This window comes from Bactrocera oleae, chromosome 6 (genome assembly GCF_042242935.1).
Source record: "Bactrocera oleae isolate idBacOlea1 chromosome 6, idBacOlea1, whole genome shotgun sequence".
Classification (NCBI taxonomy): domain Eukaryota; kingdom Metazoa; phylum Arthropoda; class Insecta; order Diptera; family Tephritidae; genus Bactrocera; species Bactrocera oleae.
The window spans coordinates 49,709,756-49,736,098 of NC_091540.1; the positions used below are offsets into that span (position 1 = coordinate 49,709,756).

The 26,343-nt window shown below is 34.3% G+C and overlaps 1 protein-coding gene across 3 annotated transcripts in view; it reads left to right on the top strand.

The window, feature by feature from the left end:
• Nucleotides 1–25,884, top strand: part of Fife (regulating synaptic membrane exocytosis protein fife) — a 231,038-nt gene extending 205,154 nt beyond the window's left edge. For all 3 annotated transcript variants that reach the window (XM_070111821.1, XM_070111823.1, XM_070111822.1), the window contains 5 exons: nt 8,263–8,444; nt 9,631–10,358; nt 20,445–21,289; nt 22,196–22,357; nt 25,083–25,884. In XM_070111821.1, the coding sequence (XP_069967922.1) occupies nt 8,263–8,444; nt 9,631–10,358; nt 20,445–21,289; nt 22,196–22,357; nt 25,083–25,274 (2,109 nt within the window). In that variant the 3' untranslated portion in view covers nt 25,275–25,884. The remainder of the gene's footprint in view (nt 1–8,262; nt 8,445–9,630; nt 10,359–20,444; nt 21,290–22,195; nt 22,358–25,082) is intronic.
• Nucleotides 25,885–26,343: the final 459 nt, after the last annotated feature.

Genomic DNA, 26,343 nt, shown 5'->3' on the forward strand with positions numbered 1-26,343 from the left:
ACGAACTTTGGTATTAATTTTTAATCTTTGTTAGAGGATAAGTGCTTACGGAATGCAATTTTTTAAGACATCTGAGTAGACTTGGTGATTGCGGGTTCGTAAAATCGTGTAGCTTCTCCCATTTTCGTTCGATATCATGTAATTAACTTTTCATACCCAATCTAACCATGTATTTATGGTAGTGTAACTTAGAGGTTATTCTTATTAAAATAAGTAATCCAAAACCAATTATATTTACATACAAATCCATATTAATGCCGTTAACTCACTTAAAACTCATGGGCATCCCAAACATACATACAAATGAATTTCACAAAAAATCTTGAAACATTGTTAGCAACACGACAATTTTTTTTCATTCATTTTTTCCGAATTTTTAAATTCATTATATATTATTTTATTATTTTGCTAATAAACATTATAGCACTTGTAAAAATTTATTTTATAAATTTGTGGTTGTTTGCATATTTTCAAAACTAATGCCTTGTTTTGCTATAATTTCTTACTCTCCCATAATTTATTTCAATTTATTTGCATTATTTTATTAAACTAAAATTTTGTGATTGTGATTTGTAATTAATAAAAAAGAGAATAATAAAATAAAATATATCCCCAGCTGGCACGAGTTATGTTTACTGCTAATGTGAGCGAATGCATTTCATACTAAAGTTTAAGATTTGAAAATGAATACTAGCGCTTATGTCTCGAGTACGTGCCATTGTGAATGCTAAAGTGTAGCTTTATAACAAATGAATGAACTACATATATGAAAAAGCAAAACGTAGATAATATTGCAAATCTAATTAGTATAGAAAATCACTTTCTCTAATTACCGCCAACACTTCTATGTAATATATATACAATTTTAAAGGAATGTACAATAAACAAAATAGAAAACGCCTATGTAATACAATACTGCTCGATTGCTATGTAAATAAAATGGCATTATAAATAATTTAGATTTCATTTAGTAAGCATCTCAAAAACGCGCACACACACACCCACACACATACACCTACAATGGAATGCTTTCTGACAATGCGAATGGTTTTATGAGGAGAAGAAGAAGAAGAAGATACAAACACTTATAAATATTTGTATGTAGAAAATTTTCACTTACATACTCACACATATACAATTATTTAAACAAAAATCTTGTAGAAAATCGTGTAGATAAAATTAAGAGAAAAAAAAATTTTGTGGAGTACTGTATTAATTCGCTATAATTTACATCTTATTCATGGAAAAAATGTGTAAACATTAAAATTTTAGAACTAGCTCTACGTGTTTGCTAGCATAGTATGCTCGTATATGAGTATATCTATCTATATTTCTTTATATAACTGTTGTAGAGTGTCTAAGTGTTGACTAATGTGTTTTCTACTCTCTTTTGTATTCCATACTTATTAAACTTTTATATAATTCTCCGTACACTTAAACTTCCTTTTTCTCTAACTTTTTATATAAGAAAAACGTTCCATTACTATGCTTGTTTATCCCTGCTATATTAGTAATTTTGTGTAGCATATACAGCATTTCTTAAGTGTCTCTAATTATATGCCCGTTGGTTTATTCTATTTTTAAAATGAGTGAATCTGAGTGAGTGTGTGAGTAGAAGTGGAGCGGTTTATTCCAGATATTGGAAAATTTTTTTTGTCACAACTATAAATTATAATTGTTAAGTATACGCCATGCTTTAAAAGAAAGATCCCAATCAAACTCAATTTCTTATATGTTAAACTTTTTTATTTGAAAGATATCATGACGAAATTTGGCTTGGATTCTTGTGCAAGCCAACGTTACAATATTCGAATAAATTGTTCAGATCAAATCATTACAGCATATAGCTGCCATATAAGCAGAAGCATCACTATCAAAGTAAAGATATTTTTATACCTTTTTATGTTATAATAAATGCACTTGTGAAGGATATTAAAGCTTTGATGCAGCTAAAGTTAATGCTTTTGTCTAGTTTTTAATTAATATTACAGAAATATTAAATTTTAGATAACTTTTTAGACAATAGATAATTAATAGAATATAGCCAATAGATAAATAGATGATATATAATAGATAATATATAGCAGATAATAGATAACAAAAATTATAAAAAATTTACGCTATCCTAGATATTTGATTTTTTCATACTCACAGCTTTCAAAATTTTATAAATACAAACCACAAACGGTGCGCAGTAAAAGTTAATATGATAAATATTGTAAAACAGAATTTTTTTTATTTGTTCGGAAGTAGTTATTACCAAATATATACAAAGCAATAGAAGTTACCTTTTTTTTAGCGAAAAAACACTTTAAGAGATACTAGAAAAAGATCAATGACATTTTCAGACTAAATTCGCAAGTGATCACTAAAACATTCACAAGAATTTAACTTGGGGGAAAAATAGCACACAACCATGTTATCCTTTGACAACCTTCACAATGAAGCTTGCACTCAAATGTCTTCCTTTTCATTGCACTTCAATCGTCGGGCATTATTATTACATTCTCACATTATTTCCAATTGAATAGCGTCTGGCAGTCTCACATTCTGCAATGTTTGTATGTTAGTGCGACAATTATTGCCAATGATTTCCTTTCGAATGTATCAAAAAACTGTCAAACGCACTGACAGGCGTCAACCGTGTAAGCCATTAATTTAGAAAGTTTTGCGCCAGCAGACAACACCACGCCCAAAGCCACGCCACACACATTTAGATAAGCAAAAATGTAACAGCTTTGCAGGAAAGTTCTAGGCATGCCATTTAAGGTGTTGGTTTCTGGGAAACAAGCAACAGGTTGCAAAAACGGCTAATAGGTTTTATTATGGGGACTTGTGAGACATATTAACGCTTTGAGCTATTTACATATATATGTGTTTAACTTAAAAACAGATGTTTCCGTATAGCACCTTATGTGAGTATATAAATGAATGTGATATATTCAAATTTGAGCATATGCTAAATTTAATCATTCTAAAGGCCTGTGTTTAGTCACAGCCTCATATATACATATACATATGTATGTATATGATCTGCATATTAAGTCAAATATGCACGTGCAACTAATATATTATAAGTATACTTATATATACTTAAGTATCTTTGAACTAATGTAGTCGCCTGAGTGAGCTCGCCGCTGCTGACAATGCGTATACGTGATATGTAAGCCTCTTAGAATTTTGCTTGCACAATCAAATGTCTGATAGACATGCTTGTGTATGTGTAGGTATGCAAGTAAGACAAACTTCTAAAGGACTTTTTTCATTCGAAGTAAGTTGTCTTAATATTTTCAGTGGCGGGAGAGGACAACTCTGTCAGTTAAAAGAGAAAAAACCACAATAGATAATAGATAATCAATAAAATAAAATTAATAATAGAAAGATTATTGATTATAGATAAGAGATAATAGATTATAGATTGTATATTATAGATTATAGATTATAGATTATAGATTATAGATAATAGATTATAGATCATAGATTATAGATTATAGATTATAGATTATAGATTATAGATTATAGATTATAGATTATAGATTATAGATTATAGATTATAGATTATAGATTATAGATTATAGATTATAGATTATAGATTATAGATTATAGATTATAGATTATAGATTATAGATTATAGATTATAGATTATAGATTATAGATTATAGATTATAGATTATAGATTATAGATTATAGATTATAGATTATAGATTATTTTGATCGATATTGGTAAAATACTTATATAGATAATGCATTCGCACCATAATCTATGATTTTTGTTTTCCAGAAGTAAACTAAGCGACATTGTGAGATTGTTCGCCGTGTACGTAGAGTTAACCATACATATCAAATAAAGAAACGACTTCCTAATAAGAGATATAAAAATATATATTTTTGGTTTTAATTACAAATAATATTAACTCGCGCATTTTAAATGGGCAAATTCTGCTAAAATTTCAAAAATGTATAAATACCAGTATCTTATTAGATTTTAATTACTTTCGAAATAACTGCATACAGCCCTCGTCTGCTGTTGATTATGTACCAGTCAACCAGCCAACCCAAGCAATGACAATAAATATTTTCTAAACCCCTATCGTAAGTATTCCAAAAGCCTCAACGCTCAATATCGCCACAATAAAAGTAGAAAACAACTGAAATACATCCCATTAAAGTGCTCACTTGACCTTCAGAGTGTGCCTGCTGAAGAATTGCGATAATATCACGTCCTCGGCTTGTATGTCAACACAATAACACGTAGAACGAATTTATTTATTATTGATAAACGAGTGGAATTCGACAATATGACAACAGTACAATATCGCAAAATAGCGAGTCAAAATTTATTGTGCACAAAGCAGTTGGCAAAAGAGCACACACAACCACTTACCACGTCAGACTACATTTTCAAAGTGTTATTTACATACAAACATATGTTTATGGACATTATCCATATATATTAATGCCGTTGTAAGTAAACTGTCAGCCAGCAACAACTATCAGCATCCCATAATCGATAAGGGTATTATAAATATCAAATGAAATAATCATGGTCTACATTTATGCGAAAGCATCAAAAAGCTGTAGTAATGCTCGCTTTCGGAGCTTATAAAAGAATTGGAATGGCACATGAACCGATATTAAAGTACTGCCTCAAAGAAAAACAACAAAATATACGCAAGGCAGGATAATAAACTGCAACGAGCGCTTAGTATTAAATTCAAATAAGTCCGTTATTGTGTTGAATATGGCTGCCGGGCATTTGAGCAGACAACAACCAGCTTAGTCTCAGTCACAATACAATATATGCTTGCTTATGTACATATATTATATAATAGTGCCGCACGGAGCTTAGTCCATATCCTATTTTCAAATAACCGCATATGTTATATTCAAAGCCAAAATAAATATGGCTAAAGGCGAGTACGAATTGCGAGGTTTGGTTACTGCGTGCTTGTGGATTGGAACTATCATTATTTGCTGCTGCTGAGTACCACTGTAGTGTGTGCATATTTGTGGGATTTTGTTTTATTTATATAAGTTTAAGTTGGCCACGACTAAAATATAAGTTGTCTAAGCAAATTTTTCAAAATTGAGCACAAAATAGTTAGGACATAAAAAATACTGTAAAAAGATAAGATACAGGGGGTGGAAAAGAAATAGTTTCATAAGACAATTCTAAATAAAAACAGACATTTTAATGGTATTTTTAAAATTCATCTTCATTATGTATTAGAACAATTTGATTCTGGCGCTAAATAGCCTAATACATTCTATACTAATATTATAAATAGGAAAGATTTGATTCCTTGTTTGTTTGAATTGAATAGGCTCCGAAACTACTTGACGGATTTGAAAAAAAACTTACACCGTTGGGAAGCTCGAAAGATATCACGAATTTAAAATGTAAGTTTTAAAAAAAAAGTCGCATGGTGAGCGGCGGCCACTCGGCTAGGCTGCAACATAGTATGCGATGTAGGTGTCATTGGGCCACGGAAGGGGAATCTATGTCATGAAATAAAGTGCAGTGCGGCTCACTTACACAATTGGCTCTCTACGAAACGGTCGTTGGTGGAATTGAATATAAATAATATTAAAAGTTCGATGTTCACATCTTATCGTCTATATGAGTCCCTCTTCCCCCAAATGGGTTAGCAAATGGAGTGGTCTTCTAGTTTAAGGATATTCTGTAGTCTGGATTGCTAGTTTATTGTAATAATTTAAATTATTTTTAATGATCGAGTTATACCGAATAAAACTATTAAAATACTATTTAGATGCGATGGTGGAGCCGGAATACAGATCTCCCCAACCTTGACTATAGCGGCCTTATAGAGTTGGACTGGTCACTCATCGTCGCACACAATCATTTTAATCTGGCACTAATATCAGCCACCGACAAACAATTTAGCGGATGTCCCCTTTGTCTTCCATCTTTTGGCTGACGACTTAACCTCTTCAGCTGACCTCTGTCTTTTGGCTGCTGGGTAATCAATGAACTCATGGAGCAGACGCACCACTATCAACGCTATTTTTGGTTACAGCGATTGGTTCTGACTGCCACTGGTAGTGCTGCCTTCCGAAAGCTAGGCTTACCTCCAACTACTAAGTTAGTGCCAGACCCTGCTACTAGACTTAGCTTAGCGCCTGCCTTTGTGCAAGCTGTTTCCGAGCTCACTACAAACGCTGCCCTCTCCGCCTAACAACTACAGTCGTACTCCTTTAATCCTTTATTATTGATGTTATAATGGTCATAATCTGAACCCACGAGTGTAGACGAAAGTAGATCCTCTTATTATGGAGGGCTTCCAGCCCGACTAATCCTCGGGACAAGTCACACGACACCTTGATCCAACCCTTTTTGTACTCCCAACCATAGTAAGACTTCCTTTTTTGAATGCTGTGCTATTGAGGAGCAACGAACATTCAACTAAATGTCAGACCTTAGCTAGATAACTGTCAACAGCGGTAAAAGCGAACTGCTGCCACCCCGTCCCTGCTACCATCGTGATACTCTGGCAGCTATATCCGATTATGTTTCGATTTAAACAAGTTGTTCGGAGATTATAGCGCTGTCTTGGACAATAATCCATGCCAAATTTCGTGAAGATATCTCAGCAAGTAAAAAAGTTTTCTATACAAAGATTGGCAAACTTAATATACCCTGTTAAGAGTATAATTATTAATTTTCAGTTACTTTTTATCATTTTGAAGAGCTTTGATTCAATCAAGAAGGGTAGTCTGCCTCGTTTTCACTCTATATACTTGTAGTATGTCTTTCTAGCAGATATTTATTCCTACATACATAATAAATATACATATGTTACTACTTAATATGAGGATTGCATTTTATATTTCGGGATTAGAGAACTAAAGCAAATATTATTTATCGACAATCGCTTTATGGTTTCACAAAATATTCTCTGTTAAGATCTATATATTGATATATGCGTTTGAACCAAATGTCGAAGAACTTTTGTCACTCTCATTGAGGCATCTCTAAAACATGCGTTCTCAACGTATGTATCAACCGTCTCTGCAATCTCACGATAGCTCACATGACGATCTTGCAATTTCAGTTTATGCACAGCATCAATAGTTTACGGAACAAAAACTGATGTTGGATGACCAAAACGAAATTCGTCTTGGATTGATCTACGACCTACGATTGAGGTCACCTTACCATTAATTTACACTGATCTTTGATGGAGCTTCATGTTCATGTTTAAGTTCTTCGATGCGAAATTACAATTACAATACAAAGAAAAATATTTATTAATATTTCATATACTGTATACATACCTATATAGTTCCAAAAACTATTTATCTCGCGATATTATATCTCGGTCGTACTCAAGTGTAGTTTTACGGTTCCAAAATTTCCTCTATTTAATTAATTGTGAGTGCGGCCGTTTGTATGCTTGATTTTAATGAATGGAGCGATATTGAGCTATTTTCTTTAATTTAGTGGAAGTTCAATATGGTATTTTATCTCAAAATATACCTTGAAATCGAAACCATCAAATTACAATAAATTAAAAAAAAAAAACAAATTTGTCTGATATTAGCAAAAAGTCAATATAACTACCCATGCTTATCTACTTAAGCCACTTTTATGAACTAACAAAGATTTATATTAGTATGTGTAATTTATATAATATGTTCGCACGTTTATTTTTGATACTATAGTAAATGGATATAAAAGCAGCTTAATGTTTAGATTTAAATAAATTAAATAGTACTGTTAATTTTTTTCAACTCCTTATTTCGTATACCCTGATTTCATTTTTATCACTTATTTGCCAATTTGTGTTTATTATTTATGTTATGTTAAAATTAACACATGCATACATCAACACAAGCAAAAAAGAACATTAACACATTGATACAACATAAGAGCCACCGATACCAAATACATAACCCTTAGTCCACAATTCACAATAAAAATTAAACACAAAAAAACATTATACACAACAATTAAAAATAATTCAGTTATTCCAAATCAGCATATTTTATATTTAATAAATACCGTGGAATAATGTATGTATTATGAAATTAACTAGTAATTATATAAGAGAATTACAGCCCTACCTAACTGAAACGTTAATTATTTTAACCAAAAACATTTTGTAAATACGCCTGAAAGTAAACCCAAAGTGTTTTATAAAGTTATATACATCTTACAGTTATACTATACCATATATGTACATGATACTAAAATTTGCCTTCTTCTCGCTTTCTCCATTAATAACGTACTTCATTATTTAGGAGCAAATTGCACGCGAGAAACAAGTAAGTGGGCGTGCACAATTACAAGTTTGGTATAATGCCGATCGCAATGAGTTGGTTGTCTCACTAATGGCTGCCGATGATTTGGCTTTGCGCGATGAGGCCTACGGACATGGTAATCTACCCGAGGCATATGCAAAAGTGCGTATTTTACCCAAATGGTAAGTTGGGTGAAAAAAATATACTCAAATTTAGTAAATTATTGTTTTTATAAAATTTTGTGCTCATAGTTTTTTTGTTAAGAAACTCATGCTTATACAAGTATGCATTAGTCATAGTTCTACTCATTTAAATGACACAAATTTTGTAACGACTATATATTCATATGAACGGGAGACATTATATATGTCGTTTATACTCAAAATTTTGCTCAAACGGAGAGATTTTTTGTTGTAGCATACTTTTCTAGTTATTAAAAACTGTCGAGATAACATTAATTTTTACTCAGCAACTCATACAAATTTTATATCAAACTTATAAATGAGGAGTGAGACTTATATCTATACACAAAACACTCAGTATGGTTACGATTACCGCCTCTTTTGCACAATCACCCAATTAAAACTCGGTGGTAAAAATTATTTAAGTGAATTTATGTTTCTTAGTGAGTCGTTTACAAACTATTAATTTAATTGCTCCAATCGAAGATTTTCCTTCCAAATTTCATTCACTTATACTCACTCAATCACAAGGCTCCTATCAAATGTGTAGTATGAATTCACTTTAAATATAATAATATTAATTGAAATAATTATTTCACTCACACTTTTGTGATAAATTAGGTGGATGGTGTTTCTCAGTCTAGTTTCTCATACTCAATAAATTCGACAACTCACTTGCTATTTGTTTAGCTCAACTTTTAAATCACTTAAAAGTTTGTAAAACCACTCACTCACCATTCACTACCTCAGTACACAAAAATGAGTAAAAAAGGGAGAGACAAATAAGTTAAAACTACTTATATAACAAGTAATAAAGGGTTTTGGTGTAATGGAACATCTCATACTCTTGGTGTAGGCAAAACTTTATATTTAACTAGGGAAAGTGTTGCGGAGATTTCATCTATTTAAGGGAAGAGGAAACACTCTTATTAGCTAAAGATTATTTCTAATAATAATGAAAAATTAATAAAAAAATATTTATATTAAGTATATGCGGTCTAAGGAAAGTGTTGACCCGATTTTACCCATTTTCGAAACAATCTTTAGTTTGATTTCCACAATTTTTAACGGTTTGTATGATATGTACATTAAACCATTAAGAGGGTGGGGCCAATCCAGTTTTAAAAAAAAAATTTAATTATCTTTTACTACCTTACTTTACTTACACCTTTTCCTCCCCTCGCAGCGGCGACGGCAGCGTGCAACAAACCGAAGTCAGTCATCCGACACAAAATCCCATTTGGAATGCAACGCTTACCTTTTCACACATGAATGCCGACAGCCTCATGGATCGCTACATTGACATACAGTTATGGGATCTAGTACCCCACACTGAGTCCATATTTCTGGGCGAATGCAGTGTCGAACTGCAGCAGGCCTTTCTCGATGATCGTGCCATCTGGTGTCGACTGGAGGATCCGAAGGGGCTGCGCGGCATCAGCATGTCAAAATCGCCGAGCGTCTCACCGCGCGGCTCCATTGCCGCCGGCTGTCCGGGCGGTGATGTATCACGTCTACTACGACGCGATTACAATATGCAACGTTCCATATCGGACGATGTTGATTCGATCGGCGATGGCACCACATTGTTACATCCCGATCACGCCTGGGTGGCTGGCTCACGGCGTGGTTCATCGCAGTCGGAGACGCTCGAGGTCGAGGTATATCAATTGGGTAAAGATTTTTCACGTTCTTTACCCGGTTCGCGGCGTTCTTCATTTCAAGATCCAGACAAAATACGCGAAGAGGATGCAATGCAAGCGCCACCAGCTTCGTATTATGTCGGCAGACGTCGTTCGTCGGTGGCGCGTCGTGATCCAGATGAAATATTAAAATCATTGAAGGCTGTGCGCGGTGAACTCGGACGCGCAATGAGTTTAGGGACGGAGCAACAAAAACGACCGGCATCAAGACGTAAGTAGTAGTTTAGTAGATACTTGGAATGTGCATGCGAAATATTTATATAAAATATAAAAACAAAAAAACAATTGTGAGTACGGGAATTGAGAGTTTGAGTTTTTACGATGGTGTAATGCATAAAATAACCCAACAAGTATTCTTCTTCCGCTCAACCCACTCTAACTTTTTAAATGAATTTGATAACCTACCTACCGAAGCCAAAAAGTTCTTATTGATTTTAAAGAATTTAGTATAATTATATTAGTTTCCGAATATTTGAAAAGCTTGAAACCACAGATAATTAACTTCAATCCCAACCACTTCGCTAGATTCACCAATGGTGCGTCTACTGAAATCTTCGAATCTCAGTCCGGTAAAAGCCGGCCAATAAAGGAGAAAGTGGCATGGTGATTCCTCCTCGCCTTCACCATACAGCTTTGGAAAATAGTGTTTGGATAGTGTCTAATTTAAACTCATACAATTGTGGCGAGCTTGACTTTACTAAGAACAAATAGTTCGAAGAATATCTTACTTTTACTCGGAGCCATAAGGATCTCGCAGTCGCACAAGTTCTGGTTGTTAAGCAGCGCTTGCCGAGCTCACTGGAGGTCCAGCGCTAGAACGCAAGAGATCTAAAAACCAACTCTTTTCCAATCGGAAGAAATTGTGGTAAGGGCTCCCTCCCTAGCAAGCTCATCGGCTTTGCAGTTTACGGCGATTCCTCTGTGACCGGGAACCCATACCAGTCTAATATGGAAGAAGCTTGATGCTACAAGTATTATTAATGAGGTCATCCTTGACTTATTTTGAGCGCACAGTCAGCAAGCTCAAAACCAGTATAGCCGCCCGGTTATCGGAGTGAATACATATCGCTGTAAAGGAAGCAGCACTTCGGAGCAGTAAATCTACTGCTGCCTTAATGGCAGTCAACTGCGCGTGAAGGGCACTACAATGGCTTTGTAGCATTAAACTAAAGTTGATGGAGAGCTCCCGACAGAAAGCTCCACCTTCTACTCTCTTTGTTAACTTCGATGCATTCGAAGTGCTGGAGAATTTCAGTCTGTCTCTGCCCGGGTTCGACTAAGGTAACGAGAAAATTTTACTCACTTATTTTTTGTCTCCAGCAAATTTGGGTAATTTTAAAGCACTATCACTCAATTTTATACGCTCTCAATTCTCTCAAGAGTACACAGGTAAAAAAAAGAATATGAAGTATTTAAAAAAATAATTTTTATTATTTTATTTTAAAAACTAAAATGTTTATGCAACACAATAGCTCACTTTATACAATAGTAAATAATGAACACATGATATTTTCTAATATTTCTTTCTCTGTTTATTTTCTTAAAATTCTACTCTTTTGTACTCTGCGCAATTTTCTTTTACAATTTTTTTTTTGCTGATTTTTTAACCCTTTACTAACAAAATTCTATGCTTCCTGCAATAAACTGAACACTAATGATTTACTACAATTTCTCTCTTTCCCTCTTTCACCTCTTCCCCTACAACAACACTATCCCTATCACGCTATTGCTCGCTTTCCAACACTGCTCTCTCGACACTCGCTGTCGCTCTAATCGTTTACGACTTCTCCCTTGCCTTGTCTCTAATTTGCAACTTGTACCGCTAATTTACCAACACTTTTTTAGCATCAATATCGGTGTCGCATTATCAAAGCTTAGACACGCCTTACATTTGGACACGCACTAAGTGAATGCGAATAACTTAAATTAAAACACACAAAACATTAAATGCTCGTTATAAAAAATAAAACATAACAACAAGTCTTGCTAAATAAATAATAAGTGCTAAATAAATCAACTGTAAAAAGTAAAGACAAAATCTTAAATACTACAAATTTTAAAATAAATAAGCTACAGATATACTACATACGTGTGTAAAAAAATTTGTTTGTGCAACAAAATATGTTTACTTGTCGCACCAGAATTTTTTATTTCGCTGCTGCAACTTCATTTGTGTTGTACTCTATAACTTACTCATCACAACAACACACACACTAGTCACTAGATAACGGTTAACATTCTCGTAAAATGACAATAGCAAAAACCAACAACATTTGAAACAAGTCACGAAAAATTTTACATTTAAATCGGAGTTTTTGGGTAATCAAACCAAATTAGTAAAATAAAATAACAGAAACAATTTCCAAAAAACAGAAAAATAAAATCAAATTAGTCCGCACCCCATTTGGTATTTCAATCAGTAACAAATACAATTAATCACACAATGCCTAGGATCCACCACCTGTATAATGCAACACTGCAATAAACAGTTAAGAAATGGTAAGAGTGCAATATTGACTTTTGTTCTGTTGTTTTGTTATGCCGTTGCTTTCAAAAACGTGTTTCTGAAATTACACATTTTTCAAATTTAATCGTTTTAGCTTTGGCTATTCATTACATTAAAAGTTCTGCGTTTTAAATTCTTCTAGAAATATGTATTGTATATAAAGTTATAAGCAATTTTTCTATTGTCTAACTCATCTGTACAAAATTAATAACCAAACAAAAAACTAAAAAAAAAACAAAGTGGAAACTTTTCAGTGAAAATTGCTATGATTTATGTGTTGCCTTAATTATTTTCAATTTTTATTACATGAATAAATAAATATTATGTTAACTATATTTCAAAATAATATAAAGAAATATTAAAAATATTCCTCACTTTTTGAATTAAAATTTCAAACAGGTGGCAACTCTTTTAATGAATAACTTCAGCATAAATTGATTTTAAATCACTTGATGCTCGTTTTTATTCATTCACTTTATATATTTGATTTTATAAAAAAAATAGAATAAAACAGGAAGCAAATAAGGGTGCGATAAGTTCGCGTGTAACCGAACATTTTATACTCTTGCAATTTCGAAGGATCACAGCGTGGGAAATACCGTCAGGTGTTGACGAAACTTTATATCTAAAATGTTGCGATAGTAGAATGTATTACAATCAAATATGGTATTTAATTAGGTTTGATTATAGGTCATACACTCACTTAATTTTACTGTCACATTTTACTTCGCGTCAACTAAAATTATATTAAAATGATATTGTCGTATTAACTCAACCCAAGAAGCTAAATGTAATATATCGGGTTTTCCAATAGGCATGATACGATTTCTAAGTGTCGTTTCGGCCATTTGTAGTATGTCATGATCTTTAATTTTTTTTCTTTGTATTTAGTAATGTTTACAATTTCATCGTGGAAAGATATACACAAGAACAAAGTTTACAAATTATTTCATTTTATTATCAAAATAATCATTGTGACACCATTAATGTTAATAGAGAGTGGTATAGATCGATGGTAACCAGCTTTTTATAGTCGGAATTGGAAGAAGTTTATCTTGACAACATCTGGTTCCAATAAGTCGGGACTACCTGCCATACAGAACTTGCGTTTTGTGATTTAACACCATTAGGTGTTATTTGAAGTCATTGCTCTTTAGCAATAAACCAGACTCTTTTCAAGCTTTAGAAGTCAATATGCTATGTGCTATTCTTGACATGCGACTTAATTTAGGAGAAAAAGTACTCGAAAATTGCGTTCATCGAATTCGTTCGTACAAAAGAAGGAGGCTATTTAAATGATATTATATTCAGAACTTAGTTGTATCGATTGTACTTCACTTTAAGTACAAATCATTTGAATTTCGTTAAAAATGTGTGATTTTTTTAAAATAATATCACTCTTATTGGAAAACCCTTTATTAAGTTAATGTGAAAAACAACCACCTGAGGATCAGAATTCATTATATTAGGGTTATGAGGTTTAGACCAACTCAATTAATATTAAACGCTAAACCTAATTTAACGCTAATTTTATAATTTTGAAGAAAACTTGTTCATATAATTAGAATGGTGAGAAGTTAGAAAGCACTAAACAGGGTATATTGAGGACAAAGAAAGGTCTGGCCTGATTGCACAAACTTTTGACATTATTCAGGTATACTTCAGAACATATTTTCAAGCAATTTTATAATTATAAAGCTCATACAGTTTCGAGTGTAGTTTGGGTAATTCGTGGACCAATTTAAAATATTTTCACCATTAAACTATAGTATATCCAATATAATACGTTCAAATTTTCAATTTTGCTTAAGTATCTTATATTTCGACCAATATATAAGTCACAAAGTTAGTTATGCAAAACAAGAAACAAGTTGATTAGTTGAACAAAACTATTATACACTGTAGCAACATGTTGTGAGAGTACAAAAACGTTAACTTCGGTTACAATGAAGCAAATCATTTTATCTTTTAAAAATACAAAAGATTTCTTACAAGCACTTGTTTCCTATCGTTAATTTTGTATGCCAGCTATATGCTGTAGTGGTCCAATATTGGCCTTTCTGACAAATTAACAACTTTTTGGGGGAAAAGGAGGGCCTAGTTCCTCTTTATACAGACGGACAAAATAAATAAAAAAGTTTTCTATACAATAACTTGTTTTTTTGACTAATCAGTTTGTATAGCAGCTGGGTCAAATATACACCACCAAGCCACCTAAACCCAACACCTTAAAAATTAAGCAAACACTTCAAATAAACTTCTGCCAGTTTTCGCACAAATTTCAAAGTGTAGAAAGCGAAAACGAAAGCGATAGCGCCCTTATTAAGGGCCACTAGAAAAATGTGTACCATATTGTGCTTTAGTGGCCAATGTAAATTGAAGCAAGAAACAAAGTATAGCAACAATAACCAAATATTTGTATATAATAGATATATATATGTACATACATATATATATATAAAAGTGGCAGATAACCATAAAGCCTCAATGGATTGTAAGAAGATAAAAGCCTGTTGAACCTTGAAATTAACTTTTGGGAAATTTCCGCACTTACTTGTTGACTTACACACACATACATGCAAAGTTCAAGGCAAATACTTTAATGAAGATGTACTATAATAAACGCATGAAAACAGCTAAAGAAAGGAATATGTGTGTATCATACAATATTTCTGCCTACATAAGCAAAATAAATATAATATTGAAGATAATACGTTTAAATATACTTAAGTTTTCAGATTGTGCTCTGATTATTTGTAAGTAAGGGATGAAAAGAAAACTAAACGAGGATAATACGCTACAACAACGATTGCTTAAGTGACTGTAATAAATTAATTATTTAACTCTTCAAAAAAGCAATATTCCGGATATAAGGTATTAATAAACAACTGAGAAAGAATTATTCTTCCAAAGCGGTCTTAAGCAATTCATGTGAAAATTTTCCAGTACATTTTTGGAAAGAGGAAGAAATACTAGACTCCACATCTTTTTTAGTTAGGGCTCAGATGTAACATACTTGTACATTAACAAAACTGTGTTGGCTTAAACCAATACCAACTTTTCACTTTGATTGGCATATAAAGGAACGATATAGCACAACTCTCGCTAAAAGGGCTGACTAGTTGATGATACTTTTATTTATAATATACCATTAAAATCCCTTTAGCCCAGTCTAGGTGATATGTAATTTCTTTCCTTGTTTATTATCTCCTCTACCATCTTCTTGAAAATTATTGAACATACAATAACCTCTAAGAACTAACGGACATTGATCTCTAATTAGAAAGTGTTACTGTACTGCAACAACCAAATCATTTGATATAGTCATAATCTTATTGAAGGAGTCAGTGTAATATATCAGATCAATGCTGATAAACTCAGACGTATTCCACAGCAATTTTTTTAAGTTTCAATTACGAGTTCACTGCAGGTGTAACCTTCTATGTAGCTTTCAGCCTACGACTGATCACCACTTTATTCAAAATTCACTAATAAATCACCACTTGTTAAGTTAGCGATACTCTTAATCCGCTTATGTTTGTCCACCCTTCACCAGCTTACCTACTACATTCAGCTATGCAAGCACTTGTGTGGCATAAATTGTTCACGCCCTTGAATGAGGCTCACCACTAATTCATTTCCGATCAAACATATGCAAACATATGCAATTTCATTTATTTAGTTTTATTGTATTACGCAAAACCGGCTCTTATGAAACTAAAACCACATGTATGCTGTTGATTTACTGCCACATGCGCGGAGCTTAAGAACTTTTGTAACGCTTTACTTTGTTGATTTTCCCTGGAAAGCGCTGAGTCAGTTTATTTTGCGCTGGGTACTCATTTTGGTGTTACTTTATTATCTTCAACTGACTTTTCTGCACAATTGATTGATTGATTGACTGATTGGTACATTTGCTCACTGCCTGGCTGCTAAACCTGTAAGGCTGACTCACAGCGGTCTTGAGAAAACATGCGCTGAATTCCCAGTTGGATAAGTGTGCTTGCATGTGTGTAGATATACAGATATCTGTGTGTGTGTATATGCTTAATTCAGTTGTGTGTGTGTGTGTGTGTGGGAGTATATATCACTGTAAAGACTCGTTTCATATTCGCGCTTCCAAAGAAAATTCGAGATTTCTTTTACGCTTTCCTTTCTTGGAATCGAGGACAGCTTTTCTTGTTTCCCTTTTTCTGCCATCTTAATTTTTTGAGAATCCGATTATTATTTTCGTGTATTTTTTAATTTTTTTTACATCTTGCTGTCCAACAAAATTTGCTGTCAAAACATGGTAGCGAAGTTTTAATGAAGCAAAACGAGGCGAGAAATCGTTTGCAAGTTATAATTTATTTTTCTCGCTGATTTTCTTTGCACTTAAGAATCATTAAGAATTCATATTTAGCTATGTTGGTATAAAATTTTACTAGGACAGCAGATATTCGTAATAGAAAAAGTCTCTTGGCGCACTGTTTTCACGAATTCTTGTATTAAAAAATATGTAATATTAAAATATAAAATTCAAAGTGATTTCTACTAAATATTTCAATTTTGAATATTATTTTCACTATTTTAATTACCAATCAGTTGAGATTACTCTGAATAGGCGATATAACTGTCCCACTAGGCGTATGAGTAACATTTTTAAAAGGCATTAAAAGGCAATAGAAACTATTAGCACCAGTTCTTCTTTCAGACTTTCCTTATCTCTTTCGAAGATTTCTGAGTCAAAAAACAATAAAACCTCACTCGCGCAGCCGCCTCAACAATTATAATGACATTGTCAAACATTTCAGTCTTCCGTATCTATGATCCCCAATCGAATCTTGTCTTCGGTAGGGAAATCATAGAAAGCTTGAAGCTGACCATCAAAAAATTATTTAGCGCCTCATATATATATATTTCCAGATAGCATTTCTACAGACTACTAATTTATTTTTTAATCTTAAAGCTCAACGTACTCGTACTGAAGCAAAACTACCGTGAGATAACAATAAATAATGATGAGTTTGATATTAAGATAACTCACATATTGATTAATATATGCGGTAAAAAGTCAATTGGTAAATCCAAAAACGTTATGTAAATTGTGACATACGGGTCTATTATCATCAGGAAAAGATTTTTTCCAGACTTCGATAACATACGAGTATCTCACAGATTGAATGATATTTTCAATAAAAAGTTCGGAACAAGAACTATGGTTCACATATTCGGTATTTGAGGCCTTGAGCAGTTATGATCCGATTTGAACAATTTTTTATCATAAGTGGCACTCAATTTTTGCTCAAGTTACAACTTACACAGACGAACCGACAGATAGTCACTCGGATTTCAACACCGCTCGTCATCCTAATCATTTATGTCTCGATTATTTTACATAAGGTGACACAAAGAACCGTTAGATGAACCAAACTATTATACACTATACTAATAAACAGACCTGTGGTATTGGGCTTCTGGCCCCAACTGCGTATTATGCAGCCATCCTGTGTGTTTGCTTTGACAGCTGAGTGAATTGCTTTCCGAATATAAAAGTCTATACGGCTAAAAACGCACTACAAAGAACACGTGCTGAATGAAATATAATCTAAAACATTGCGCGCCAAGCAATTTTGCCGAAATCCTTCACCGGATGACAAGCACTTTTTGTTAAATCCATATTACTCTCACAGTTTTTATCATAAAAAATGCAAAAACCGTCATGGTGCCTTGAAAATTGGACCAAAATTATCAGCGTACCAAGAAAACACTTACAACATTATGAAATTTTTTCGCGTTCAAAAAACATGTCAAAGTTGTATGTCGAACAACCTCTGTCGCATGATTTCGTGCATCGTAGCAGACCATGAATTTTACTCTAGAGGTATCATAATAATGTCCACATGAATCAGAGAATCGAAATATATATACATGCCTTAAATTTGTCAAACTTAAGTCTATCAAAAATATAACAAAACCACTTTATTTAATTAATTCTAATATTATTATAAAGCAATTGAATCAAAGTCCAATTAAATTACATGATATTTAGTCAGACAGGGCGTATGAGTTATATAATATTTCACCTGTTATCAAATGAAATGCATATATTACACCTTGCGTACATTCATGTCAACAAAAGCTGCAATAAAGTATGAAATTTCAGTTGCAATACCTAAACACACATGTGTAATGTTAAGCTTTCATATACAGATATACATATGTACTATATAATATATATTATATATAATAATACAGTAATGATATTACTTCCTGGTTACTGTCAATTCATTTTGATTGCTTCTTAAGTTGTTTGCGGTCATTAACAACTGAACATTTCATAATAATAATAGCCGCAAGCATCTCGGTTGTCAGTGACGCTGCTGTTCTCGACTGCTAATTGCTGCATTGATACTCGTAATTGCAATGCGGTTGTTTTGCATGCAATTCTCATTATTTCGGAGAAATATCTTCAAAGAGGCTTATGGGAAATGATTTATTTGCCATTCAAGGAATTATAGAAACTAACTGCACGCATACAATTGATAGCTGTGTAGTGTGCATAAGCAATTTGTGTTTTTATTTGGTTTGTGGGCATGCATATTAAGGGAAATAGCATGAAATTGAAATTACAGTCAAAAACCAATATTAAGCAAATTGGGAATTTCGTGTTATTTCGAGTAAATATGATTTATATGATTTATTTAATTTAAAAAAATTTTCTAATGTAATAAAAGTTGTGAAAATTTTGATAGCACTTTTATTTGATGGATGCCTTAACGCTAATAAAATTAATAGAAAATTAAAAGACACAAAAACTTAAATATTGTAAAAAGCAACTTTGCAATATGAGTATCAACTGAAAAAGTTCAGATCAGCTTGCAAAGCTTACAATATTACAGCTGAAAATACTGAACAGTGTTGCCAACTATTCAAAAATAATAATAAACTTAGGTGTGAAGCTCTAAAGGTTCAATAAGTTAAATGCTGTAAAGAAATTTATGAGAGTTGCCACCAGTTAAAAAAAATTTATATTTCAAGTTTTATAAATAAGTCCAATTGTTGCCTAATGCTTATCAAATTGCAAAAGTTTAGTAAAACCACCCCGATTCAGATATCGTTGAACTACCTTTAGTGAAATTTGGGGGGAAATCCCTAGCAAAGCTCTATAAGACAAAAGCCTACACTCTGATTAACTGTTATGTAAATAAGCTATAAAAATATATGTTAAGGTCAGGTTTTAGTAATATGACCAAATAATAGTTATAATTTTACTTTTTTGTCTGAAAAATATTGTAGTAAAGTTTTTTGCATGTTGCACGACCATTAAATTCAAAGTTCACAATTCTCTCTCAAAGTTTTAAGTTTTTAGCTTGTTCCAATTTTTGTTAAAATTTTACTCGCTTTTCCCTCTATGTTTTTCTACTCGGCATGCCTTGTGGTAAATTTATTTTGAGTTCTCAATATAAACGTTCAATTTTGGGCGATTTTATAGTTTAACAGTTAAAATATAGTAACAGTAAAACTACACACACACACATCTACACATACACAAGTGTCTACATAAGTGGAATATGAGCATCGCAATTGTTCCACGACAGAGTACACTTGAGTTTTTGAGTAGTTTTGCGTTAAAGTTTTGCGAGCGGGCTAACTGGTGTACACTTTCCGCTGTACTTCTTTGAGTGCCGCGCATTTAATTATTGCTCCCGCCCCCCCGAACCTTATAGTAGATATGTGTATGTATACTACTAATGTTTCCATTTCTCGTTTAATATATTTGCAACGCGCTCAACCCCACCGCTTGAGTAGGCGCTAGTCGTGTGGGCTTGCCGAGCACTCCGAGCAGTCGCAAGGGCTCCATACTTGACATTGCGCAGCAGCAACAACAGCAACAGCTACAACAGCAGCATCAACAACACTTGCAACAGCAACTGCCAGTGGGTATCGGCAATGCAGCGACCAGTCCACCCTCGGATGACGAAGGCAAACAGTTTACGCCACGCTGGAAGGGTTCGGGCAGCAATCTGCGTCCACAAAGCGCCAAACAGGCGTTGTCAATGCTGAAGCAAGCCTCCTCCGCCACGAATGTAGCTATGCAAGGGCAGAGTGGCGGTAGTTTGTTGGGTCTAGGCAACGATAGCCCCAAACAGTTGCGAAAAGGTAGCATGATTAATTTAAAGGCAAACGAAAATACGCTCGGACCGACAGCGATACTGCAGCGCAAAGGAAGCGTTTATGCGCACAGCGCAACGGAACGCGACACCCCTAGTGTCGGCAGTAGCGGTTCGCCGCAGCGAAAAGCCAGTGTTTATGCTGGCGGTAGAGCAGGTGGCCACGTCGGTGAGTCGGCGCTGTTGCGCAAAAGTAGCATGTATAGTGTCAGCAGCAACGAAAGCCCGTCCATGTTGCGCAAGCAGAGTATCGCACCGCACCATCTCAGTGCCAAGAACTTAAGTCACAGCAGTCATGCAGACAGCATGAGTAGTTTAACGTCAACGACTGCGACCACAGTCGCCACTGCGGGTATTGATACGGACTATGGTCTAAAAATGGGTCCAGGACAAATACATCCAAAAGGTTATCGGCTGACAATGGTGCGACATGGCGAGCTGAAAATGGCATTTGCCAAAATCAAAGGCACCGTCGAAGTGGAGGTGAGTATTCTTTGACGAAGGAGTGACTTAAATTAACTCTGTCTATCTCTTTCTCTCTCTCTGGGCATTTTTCGTTAAATGATAGATTAGATTCTAAATATATTGCCAAACTTTGCATCATACTAGGTTCAATCCGATACTATAATAGATCGTGGAAAGTCCATAATTTATGTCGGCATGTAAAACCAGGCTTTCTGCTTGAAATATTTTTATCTTATTGGGTTCTTCGCAATCTAAATCGACCATTCAGATAATCTTCCGATCTTCGTTTGGAATTTTGTGGATTCTGTTGTACTTAAGCCCCCAACGAATAGTTTATGATTTTCGAAACTCCATTTAGCTAGTCAATGCAAAATATGTACTTTCGCAAAAATTCTCTTAACACTCCACTTTGTAAAAACTTATGGCCGCTTCGACTTTCGAGTGGCTCCGATAGCGAAGAAAGCTGGGGCTGAGCCACAAAAAGTTAGTGCAAAATATGTGTGCTTATATATATGTACACTTGTATTGCAAGAGAGCTATAACCATTGAGTAAAGACTTTAGCAATTAACTGACAGCTGAAATCCAAAATTACAAGCTTGTACAACTCTCCCACAACGTAGATGTAGATTCACGCCAGCGCGTGAAGCTCGTGTAAAATTAATGAAAATTTGCGTGCCATTACAAGCACAATTAACCGTTAGTGTGCAAGTTGTCCAAACTGCATACATGCCACTTGCAGCACCGACTGTGCATCCTTTCGGATAACAGTATGTGCATAAACAACATGGTCATTAGTAGCCATTTTACCGTTGCATTTTATTACCCTCGTCTTTTGTGTACCTTCACCCACTTTGCACACATTTGCCGTTTCGTACACGCAGCGAAAATCATTCCTTCTTCTTTTCTCCCTTTCCTAATTGCAGGTGATATGCGCACGCAACATTGTGCCCGAGGACTGTGAGACACCGCCGGATACATATGTGAAATGCTACATCAAAGATGGCGATCGACTGCGGCACAAGAAGAAGACGCGCGTGGTGAGGCACTCGGCCGAACCCTACTACAAGCAGACGCTCAAGTATCAGGTGAGTGCATGCTAACCAAACCAAAATGACTAACTTGCACTTAGCAAATGACCTGAAGCTCGCAAAACGGTTGCACCGCGGGCTGCGGACATGCCTGCAAAGTTGGTTTAATCACGCTTCTGAAAGCTTCATACTCACATCAACTGCTCTTAATGTCTGTAATGTTAGAAGGAGGCAACGAGTTTACCGCTTTTGTTGGTTAAATTTACGCTCACACACACTCATTCGAACGAGTTCCCGCACAAACAAGCGCATCTGAATGTTCTGCCTTTTAATTTCCGCAATTTGCAAAAAAATTTACTGCTGATGACTTCCAAATGCCAAGCTGCGTGGAAGGGTTTAATTTCGATTTGTTCACTTAGGTGCAACGTACATCCACTCACACATGCTATTTACGGTTTCAAGGATCACCCTAACCAAATGGACCCTTGTTGCACAATTTCTGCAAACCCTGTGGGGTAAAGCAAGTTTTAGTATACCTTATGTAACTAAAATTTTCTTCCGTATTGTCATATTTTTATACACTGAACAGGGTAGTTTAAATTGGCCACTCAGAGAGGAACGACGACCCTATAAAATATATATATGTATAAATGATCAGCATGGCGAGCAGAGTCGATTTAACCATATCCGTCAGTCTGTCCGTCTGTCTGTATATACGCGAACTAGTCGCTCAGTTTTTGAGATATTACTTTAAAATTTTGCAGTCGTCCTTTTCTCCACAAGAAACTGCTCATTTGTCGGAACGGCCGATATCACAACCTATATATCATATAGCTTGCATACTAACTGAACGAACGCAATCAAGAGCTTGTATGGAAAACTTTTTCATTTGACGTGATAACTTCCCGCGAATTAAATACTTTTACTGATTCTAAAGATATGAACAAAAAAACTTGGTCCGACGTAATAAATAATGACTGCAAATCCATTAGAAATTAGTTAGTTATTCTTCTTTAAACAATGTCCGAACACAGAAATAATTTGTCCTTCAACTCCCTACAGGGATGCCTCCGCTTCCACTTAACACATACCTACATGCATGCGGAGTATATGTATGGCTTAAACGAGCCTTAATATCGCGAAACGCAAATATTGCAGTAATGCAGCACTTTGCACATTCACAGCTGTACTTAGGTAGGTAATACCATTGTAGTGCATGCACGAGTGCGCCTACGCCTGAATGTAGGCAACATATGTGCGCTTTGTTGAATTTTGCGCATTTCATGCGACCATTTTCCACAATGCGCTTTCGCAGAACACTGCATTATTACATCACGGTAATCAAATGACCATGAAGTCATTATTAACACACGCTTGTCGACATACCAGCACACATTTACGATTTAAATTTCGCTCTATGTGGCACTCTATGTTGTGTACAGCTGTAAATCAAGCTAGGTCGAAAACAGCGCAGAACTATCTCTTTAGCAGGCTGTACTGGTTTTTGGTCCGACAAACAATACGTTTCTCTCTTTTTCTTCCTCTCTATTTCTCTTTTTATCCTTTGATGCCGATATTATGGCAATTTCTTAACTTAGCAGAACTGCAGGTAACATTTCTGACTGCTTTTATGTGGATAGCTTGAATTTAATTTAGTGATACAACATGGACCGCGGTGCTTCTGGTAGAAATATTCGCTTCGACTGACCCACTCTGCAACCGTTTACGAACAGTTATGGAATAGTCACAAAATTCCTCATGCATTTACTGCACTTTTTTAATACAACGGGAATGTGAATCTGAAATTTCATAACATACCATACAATATAATTACATAACAAAAACTTTCCAGGGCGGAGTTATTTTGGTGTTAATTATTCACGACTAAAAATACCTACTATTTCGAATTCGGAAGGCAATTATAATTTTTTATATTGTCATTTCATTTCAATAGCTTTATATACGATCGCATAAAAAATATAACCGTAAACCGCTCAATATTTGTCCATTGCAAAATGCATTATCCAGTGAAGCAACCTCCATAGCTAAAATATATATTCTTAAACAAAATAAACTTGGAAAAAACATAAAATTGTACGGCGATAGTTTGATTCATGTATTTCTTTGGACTTCTGCCGTAGTCCCTACTATTATCCAAACTATTATCCAATTGTAAGCTTTAAATAGACTTATTGTATCAAAATTCCTTCGCTTATCATATCACTTATTAGTTAAATGAATATTCCCCAGATCCGCTTATATATAACCAAATGTACACTGTACTGTGCAAGTGCTGGTGGTTAATAAGAGTTCGCCAGGCTCTCTTCCACAACGCCAAGCCCCCATACTGACCTTATAATGAAAATGCTCGATGTCATTGATAGCGAGGTTTAGGGTTCCATAACTACTCTCGATGGAGTATCGGTGTTTTAATACCGATATCGGCGGTTCTGAAAAATTAGCAGCTTCTTGAGGAAAAAGGGACGTATACAAAATTTCAGAACCATATCTCAAAAACTGAGGGACTAGTTCGGATATATACGGACAGACAGACGGACATTGCTAAATCGACTCAGCTAATTATGCTGATCATTTATATACCATATGTAAATATATACATTTTTACACGATCTCCGACGTTACCTTTTGGGTGTTACAAACAACGTGGCAAGCTTAATAGACCCTGTTCAGGGTATAAAAATCGATATGTGGACGCATTTACTGATAATCATTATAACCAACATTTTAACAATGACCAAAAACATGTTTCTTCCTCTTACAGAGTGCGGACGTTTTCGGTCGCAACATTGTCATTATGGTCTGGCAACGGTGTGTCGGTTTCGAACATAACCAAGGTTTGGGCGGCACCGAAGTCAATTTGGACAAAATCAATGCAGCACAACGCATAGGCGGCTGGTATCCACTCTTTCCGATGCATTCATTAGGCGGCTCCGATTCGGATAATTCTCCTTGACCGATCACGCGCAAACACATGCGAACCACACAAACAAATACAATGAACAATAAAATCGACACCACAAATATGAATCAAAATACAATAATTACAACAAAACGAGTTATAACAATTGCAACAAAAACACCAACAAATCAACTACGCTATAATACTATTTATAATAATGGTTATTGTAATGATGATGCAAGTAATTATTACAATAACGGTATTGTATGTAATGATTACATTAATGATAAAGCAAATAATAATTACAATAATGGTAATGCAAGCAATGATTACGATAATGGTGATGCAAGTAATGATTACAATAATGGTAATGCAAGTAATGATTACAATAATGGTGATGCCAGTATTGATTATAATAATTTATGCAGCGAAAAGGCTCAATTACAATTTACTAGATTTAAATTGCAAATTATGGCAACTATGGAAATTTTCCAATTACAACAAACTATTATGGCTAAGCAAAAACAATTAAGAATGGTTGTGGAACGGTTTGCGGAGGTCCCAAGGGCTTCTTAAAGGCTTGAAGAGTGAATATTAAATTGTTTAAAAAAAAAATATTAGTGAATATAGTATAACCACAATAAAAACGCATATTTTAATAAAAGAGCTTATAGAAGAATTCTTCTAAAGAATTTGTTGCAAAACAAAAACACCATTACGAACACTTACACATACATACACAATGGTATAATTACTTGCATGCTCTTACTATAGGTGGAAGAGGTGGTGAGGAAATGTTAGTTACTATTTACAAAGTAAAAAATTTTAAGTAGAGGAGAGAAGAGAAGAGAAGAGAAAGTGAAAAGATACAGCTTTTTATATACATACATACGCAACTACTTATATTGTATAATGCTGCTATAAAAACTTTTTCAGAAATACAAGTACAAATATTTTGTTTTTATAATATTAATTCCGTTGCTAACACCAAAAACAACAACAAAATCAAATTAACTACTCCACTAATACATATATAACCAGGCGAATAGTCAGCTTTGGTTGCCTAAGGAAGTGTTTGTTGAACAAAGTCAAAGTGAAGTTAATAAAAATATATTAAATATAA